At 38.5% G+C, this 7,983-nt stretch overlaps 1 protein-coding gene across 1 annotated transcript in view; it reads right to left on the reverse strand.

Annotated features, from left to right (window-relative positions):
- LOC124290447 (voltage-dependent calcium channel subunit alpha-2/delta-2-like) overlaps window positions 1–7,329 on the reverse strand; it is an 81,603-nt gene extending 74,274 nt beyond the window's left edge. Inside the window, 2 exon segments of the mRNA XM_046727152.1 lie at window positions 4,536–4,617; window positions 6,796–7,329. Of these exon segments, the coding sequence (XP_046583108.1) occupies window positions 4,536–4,617; window positions 6,796–6,899 (186 nt within the window). The 5' untranslated portion in view covers window positions 6,900–7,329.
- Window positions 7,330–7,983: the final 654 nt, after the last annotated feature.

Genomic DNA, 7,983 nt, shown 5'->3' on the forward strand with positions numbered 1-7,983 from the left:
AACCTTGGAATGTATTCCACACATTTTCGGCAATCTTGAAATCAGTTACCCAATTAACTGTAAGTTGCTTGCGTACAAATATGCAAAATCCCAGAATAACAACACTCTGCCTAGGTGCCCAATTTGTATTTTCTTTCTGCATGCCTATACATTTTTCAGGTCTTTATTTGCCAATCAAATACAGCATTACATCTACATAAATTTTGTTGGACTGAATAATGCAGAAACTGTCGCCTAAAACTTTAAAACATTGGTTAGTTTTGGCTAATAAATACTATACTGACATGACTTAAGGGAGTAAAAAGTATCGTAAGTCCCAAACAAAAAAATAAACACCCATGTAAATCAAACTATGAGCAAATATGCAGTGGCTCAGAAAATTGATCTGGAAGTCTAGAATACATGTTTACTTTTTTGTCTCAACATATTTTATTCCGATTGAAATGGATTGGGACAAGTAATCCAACATGATGATATCGGCATCCTGTGTACACAGTAATGGCAACCAGTTCAATGTACTGCATGAGTGAGTATGCTTTAATGCCAATTTTAGCAGTATTCCAGCAATACACAGGCAAGGGCACCAGAAACTGGCTTCACACATTGTATCCATGTTGGGAACTGATCCCTTGTTGGTGGCGTGGCAAAGCTAATGCTTTAACTACTGGGCTACATCAGAGCTGTTCCAATGTACTGCAATCTCCATGTCGGGAACTGATCCCTTGTTGGTGGCGTGGCAAAGCAAATGCTTAAACTACTGGGCTACATCAGAGCTGTTCCAATGTACTGCAATCTCCATGTTGGGAACTGATCCCTTGTTGGTGGCGTGGCAAAGCTAATGCTTTAACTACTGGGCTACATCAGAGCTGTTCCAATGTACTGCAATCTCCATGGTGGGAACTGAACCCTTGTTTGTGGTGTGGCAAAGCAAATGCTTAAACCACTTGGATACATCAGAGCTGTTCCAATGTACTGCAATCTCCATAATGGGAACTGAACCCCTGTTTGTGGTGTGGCAAAGCAAATGCTTAAACCACTGGGCTACATCAGAGCTGTTCCAATGTACTGCAATCTCCATGTTGGGAACTGATCCCTTGTTTGTGGTGTGGCAAAGCAAATGCTTTAACTACTGGGCTACATCAGAGCTGTTCCAATGTACTGCAATATCCATGTTGGGAACTGAACCCTTGTTTGTGGTGTGGCAAAGCAAATGCTTTAACTACTGGGCTATATCAGAGCTGTTCCAATGTACTGCAATCTCCATGGTGGGAACTGAACCCTTGTTTGTGGTGTGGCAAAGCAAATGCTTTAACTACTGGGATACCAGAGCTGTTCCAATGTACTGCAATCTCCATGGTGGGAACTGAACCCCTGTTTGTGGTGTGGCAAAGCAAATGCTTTAACTACTGGGCTACATCAGAGCTGTTCCAATGTACTGCAATCTCCATGTTGGGAACTGAACCCTTGTTTGTGGTGTGGCAAAACTAATGCTTAAACCACTGGGCTACATCAGAGTCTTTCCAATATACTGCAATCTCCATGTTGGGAACTGAACCCCTGTTTGTGATGTGACAAAGCAAATTATGCTTATCATCTCACACCCTTCTTCCAATTATTGCAGGTTTTACCAGAAGAAAACAGTTTCAGATGTGAAACTACTATCTATAACTCCATTTTCTGAATGCATGTTCCAGTGTCTGTTAGCCATTACTGTGATTTATCTACACCTCTTAAGAAGCTAACATTCTGCACCAAGCCTGCATTAAAAACCAGAAACAGTTCCCAAATGAATGAAGTAAACTTTTCCCATTCTCTCAACAGGAAACAAATCAAATTTGTAATAATGCCACGCTTTTTACCAGACATGCCTGCCAAAGCAACCTGGCTCAGAATCCTAGATATATTCTTGCACTTCAATATTAAACTCATTAAACTAAAGAAATAGTTAAATATTTTATTGCATTAACATGATCTATTATAGTTTTTCAAAGGTTTCATTATCCTCACAAATGGTTTAGAAATGTATAATGAATTATATTTTCATTAATATTATAGGATATTTATATAGCACACATATCCACGCAACCAGCACATGCTCAAGGCGCTGGTATGACGGCACATCGTATTATCAATCTCAACTCCCTAGGGAGTATACAACTCTTGCAGCCACTAGGCGCACAGAGTTATTGTGGCTTTCTCATCCTAACAAGGTACCCATTGACAGCTGGGTGGACTGGGACACATAGTCACAGTACTTTGTCCACGTTCACTGCACATTGCTGTACCCACAACTAGGTGATTGCACGTATTCATGTGGCCACCATCTGGTGATATACCAATGGATTCGTGGGTTGTTTTAAGTGCAAAGGGTTGTGTACTGTACACTAGGGGTTGTGACAACACTGAAAGAGTCTGCACACAAAGTTGACTCCAAGGTTTTTACACCCAGTCACAGGTGGGCTCGATCCAGACACCTCAACCTCGCTGGATACTAGCCTGGTGCCTTAGCCAGCTCGCCCACCACGCGGTGTCAGGGTAACCAACTACTGTATTTCAATTACCATGGTTACAAGATTACTTGTTGCACCAATTTGTTATTCCAATTTGCTGGTTTATTGGTTTTTGATTTTTCAAGAACAGGCGGTCTTCAATGAAAAAACATAAAATTCAAATGCTCTGTTCTCTTTTGGGCATTAGAATGTTTTAACAAAGCCACACACTGCTAGGGGAAACAGGTTTTAGGTATGAATGGTGGTTGAGCAAACAATTTACAATCATTCCCTAATTTGTGTCTGTCTGCGAGGAATTGTCTGTGAAGACAATGTACTGTTTTAACAAGATTTCCCAATTTCGCTATTTCAAACAATAAAGCCCCTTTTATCATGCTATATAATAAATGTAGAAATTTCATCCATTAAATCACTTTATTCAATAAATCATTGTCCAAGATATTTTAGATAAAAAAGAAGTTTAATCCATAAAAATATCTTATTTATTTAAATAAAAAAAGAAGTTTAATCAATAAAAATATCTTACGTACATCTAAATACAACTTCTAAATGCCAATAAAAGACATCAATAAATCACTGGTTCTAAACTAATGGTGATAATCCAGAATTGGTGGTAAAACTCTCAAGTATCAATCTTAACAATTTAAAAGGCAAGTTACAGTAAATAACCAGTTTGCGTTATGTTTTGTGTTGAACCACTTTCCTTACCTTTATCAAACACATTTCACTTAAAATGACAGGGGGGCGGTGGTGTAGCCTAATGGTTAAAGCATGCCCGTCACGCTGAAAACCTGGGTTCGATTCCCCACGTGGGTACAATGTGTGAAGCCCATTTCTGTTGTCCCCCCTGCTGAAATATTGCTAAGAGCACCGCAAAACCAAACTCACTCACTCGCAGTATTCCTTATCAACCAATTAGTATCCAAGCTTCAATAAAACAAATGTCAATATGTGTTAGTGACACATTTAAACATGTTCAACCAGCGTATCTAATTTCTGTATCACCAGATCAAACTTCAACTATTGGTTTGATACCCAAATACTAAAAACTACACCGTAACAATTTTGTCATGTCTGAGTTCCATGGTATCCAAAACAGAAGGCGATGTAAAGCAAAAATCTAGCATCAAGGGTTTAGTCTCTATTCGCCTACATCTAAACTTCCTTAACACTAAGCTGTGTAAGCATATGTGATATGTTTTATGATGTAAATATCATTGTGATCGGAAAATGGCTAAATAACAGATTAAATAAATAACAGACAAATAACAGAAATAAATTCTTTAAAAAATGTCTTTTTGTCCTTCAACTACTTCAACTAGAAGAGTCCACTTTTAGATCATAGGGGTGCCACTAGTTTACCATTGCGTAATCAACAGTCAACAGACCCTGAAATGTTGTTTTACGACTGTAGGCGAATTGGGATGTAGGTGAAATGAGAACATGCCGCATCAAGGTAAACACAATTGCTGCCATCCTTTTTCAAGGTGCAAAGACCCTGGCGGTGACAATATTTCCCTTGATACCATTTTTGTAATTACAAGCCCCTGCGTCTACAAACAAATGGGTACCAACAAAGGAATATTTGTTTTCTGTGTATTTTTCTGCTGTAAACAAAAGTTTCCAAACTGAAAGCTTGCATTAGTCTGTCATACAGACCCTGAAACAAATATATCCAAGAAGACCCATGCAAGTCTAGAATATGTCGCAAATCCAGATTTCTGAAAATGAAAAAATGTCTCAGGACTCCTTTTCATTATATTTTATGATTATTTTTATGAACAGTTTCTTTCCATAAAATATGTTCAGTACAGAGACGAGATGTTAGTCTAAGCTTGCATCTGATTGGCTCAAGAATCCACAGATCCTTCATTTTGATTGGGTGGTCGAAGTTCAGTCAGTGTTCATGACATAACCAATAACCTTCAATGACCTTCATGCTCCAAGGTAATGTAGTCAGAAGTGATATGATTTTCATATTGCTGTTTGTAATGCTTCAATATTTATCTGACATTTGCGACTTACCCGTTCAACTGTATCTATTCCGGTGAGTGTAGAAACATGGGTATTCCAAAATTCACTGAGGTTTTCCGACCACCTTCTCACCCTGAAAATTAAACCGATTCCTTCATAAACATGATGAGAGACACAAATTATGAAAATAACAAAGATACAAGGCCAGGGGCCGTGACTGTAGGCAGGACCCGTGAAGATCCGGGTTAGAATGAACCTTCAGTAACCCATGCTTGTCGTAAGAGGTGAATAACAGGACGGGGTGGTCAGACTCGCTGACTTGGTTGACACATGTCATCATATCCCATTTGAGTCTAATGATACTCATGCTGTTGATCACTGGATTGTCTGGTCCAGATCTAGCGTGCCAAGAGGATTAATTAGTGTATTGGATATGGGTCCTTGTTTGGACCACTCATACCCATGCCGGTTTAGACAGTGTTAATGACAGTCAAAATTGCTTGTTGGGACCGGAAAGTCGTGCCGGAATACGGAATAGACAGGTGCCGGATTAGACAATGTTTTAATGATCATAATATCGTTGTAAAATGGCGGGACCAAACTTATATGCCAGTTTTGACAGTGTGCCAGATTAGACAGGTGCCGGTGTTGGCAGGTTTCACTGTAGTGTGAATGGCAGGCGCTATAAGGGTGGGCTTACCCTTTCTGTGAACACCTGGTGTCATCACTGATATGCAGTGATCCATTTATATAATTTTCACGTCTATTTCCCTCTTTATATCAAAGAGAATTTCTCTCTCAGGATAGTCAAGACTGGGTGTTCTTTCACACTGACGTTTTATATTGAGACAGCATGAATACATAATAGGAGTGTACATCAGACTATTCAAGAATTGCAATTGTTTGCCCTACAATATTAAATATTGATAGGAAATAGACAATGCCATCAGTATCACTGACAGTATGCAGAAAAATTGTTATTATCAGCAATTACAATATCTTAGCAATAATACGTAAACAGTTTTGAAACTTGCCTACTCGAGATACTTTCAGTGTTTTCAATAGTTACAGGTGGAAGAATGGCAACCTTTGACGTCGCCAGTAATATTTTGTTCATTTCTATTACACCAATTAATATAATCTTAAGCTTTAAAACTGGTTAACTACCATCACAATAGGTGCAATAGCTGGCAACTAGCTCTCTACATTTGCAATAGTATGCTGCTATGGTAATACGATCCCACTCATTCAAATATCCCTAAAGTCACCCTTAACACACATGGCATTGTGTTAAAACGTGTCAAAATATCTGATGGTAAAGGTTTTCAGAGGATATTTTGTTGAAAATTACTTTTCTGTTTAGTTCTTAAATAAATTTCTTTTGTTTTTTTTTCAGAGGGGGATGTTTGGGAGTGGGGGCAGGGTTAGTGCCAAATCAACAGGTGTTATCTTTGAACATATTCTCAAAATATATCAATTATTATCCATGTCTTAAAAATCTAAAAATCTCCTCAGTTTAAATTTCAGCTAATATTTGGACATAAATATAATCTTTCATCCAGTCCCAAAATTAAAAATATCCCCAAAACATCCTAGAAACCTACTTCAATATTTAGCCAAGTCTAGATTTCTTTACTTTTAGGCAGAAAAGTAAGAAATTCTGTGGGCTGCTTCATATCAAAAGACCATCTAACAAATAAATTCCCAAAAATATTTTCATTTCTGAGAATAAATGTTAGTCTAATCAATATCATATGAAAATATCGTTCATTACAAACAACATGAGACAGAGTAATGCTGTATTAATATCGCGTTTGCAGTATATAGGCCTACATACTTACATAACATATAACATTCGACCCTCTTGCCAGTGACAATATTTTCGCTGACAGGCACCTAATGGCAATTGTCTCAATACAAGGTAACAAATACACCGTCTCTAGACTATTATGGAATCTGCGAATTACTCAAGCTATAAATAGACCATTCCTTCTTCATATCGACCGACTGCGGTTGACACAACGTAACGGTACTGATTTACGCTAAATAGAGATGTAATTACATTGCAAAAACATCTCACACAAATATTTAATCAAAATTAACCAAATATGCCCGATTCACGTACATAAAACACAGAATAGGCGCAGAAGAAAGATTCTAGCGAAGTATACCTCGATGCCATATATACACTAGCCGATTCCTTATATTCAACAGTCGGAGAATGGAGTATTCGTCGACGATCGTTAAACTATGACTTAATTCCAACCCTTTTGACACATATAGAAATAAACGTCCATCACACTTAACCTACCTTTCTAATGGTGGCTTTTCCAGTGTAACGCATCGTATCAATCGGCTGGCAATTATTGAAAATAACACATAAACGAGAAGCCAGCCTCTCAGTGGTGTCGCCATTTTGGTTCTCTCTCTTCAGCCTCGCTCTGAGTCAGGCCCAGAATCTGTACCAAAAGAGAAATACGCCGTAATTGCTAGTAATGGCACCTGCAGAGAAAGCTTCTGTTGGATTACACACAGAACTGCGTGTACGTAACAAGCTATTTACATAGGCATGTCGCTCACAGCCCTGCTAGTGGTCCATTCAGTAAACCATCCAGTGACGAGGCTCTTAACGATTTTCCCAGCTTCACCGAACCATCACGCTGACTGAGTGCATTTCATCTGTCCATGGACCATTTATCGATCTCGCCCTCTATATTATAATCCCTACGTGTGATTCTGATAGGGCAGTCATTCTTTTCATTACATTTAAGGATGAAGATGACATATGGGACTTTCACTTTGCGGTGAATACATCCAAAGACATGCCAATGACATTGGGTGAAATTGATAGCGCTCGTGGCGCACGGGAATCATGCGTTTTGCGTGCACGGGTCAACATGTTGACGGTTTGCCCCACCTGTTTGATATGAACATCTGGCGCCACGTGCCACACATGCCCGGCAGTAAAACAGCGATGAAATCAGCTGGTAATAAACACATTACAACCAGCTAACATTAAATCAATTAGGTCAAACGCCATCTTTCATTCCGTTTTGATGTCCTATGCACACATTCATAAACCAAACGTTTAATCAGTTTATTAAGATCACGTCAAATTTTTCTCTCATGTTATGATCACCAAGCAATGTTGTAATTTAATTAATACAAACGTTCACAAACATCTGTGTATATTTGATCACGATATCGATATATTTTCCCCGTCTGGTTAAATTAATATCAATGACGCTGGTAGTTTTACAACAATCCCGAATAGACGTTAAACAGTCGCTTATACACTACCGAGCAAATGAAACATACACTTGGAAATTGGACAAAAGCATTACAAACGTTACTTGGCCGAAAACAGTCGTTGAAACACTACAAACGTAAGCTAAAATTCAAAATTATAATATCAGAGACCATATAATACTATATACAAACCGGCGAATGCCTCCATTTATGCGTTAACTGTACACTCGGCTAAGATAGCATGTTCTCC

This window comes from Haliotis rubra, unplaced genomic scaffold (genome assembly GCF_003918875.1).
Source record: "Haliotis rubra isolate DU_JTF1 unplaced genomic scaffold, ASM391887v1 Scf466, whole genome shotgun sequence".
NCBI classification, from domain to species: Eukaryota; Metazoa; Mollusca; class Gastropoda; order Lepetellida; family Haliotidae; genus Haliotis; species Haliotis rubra.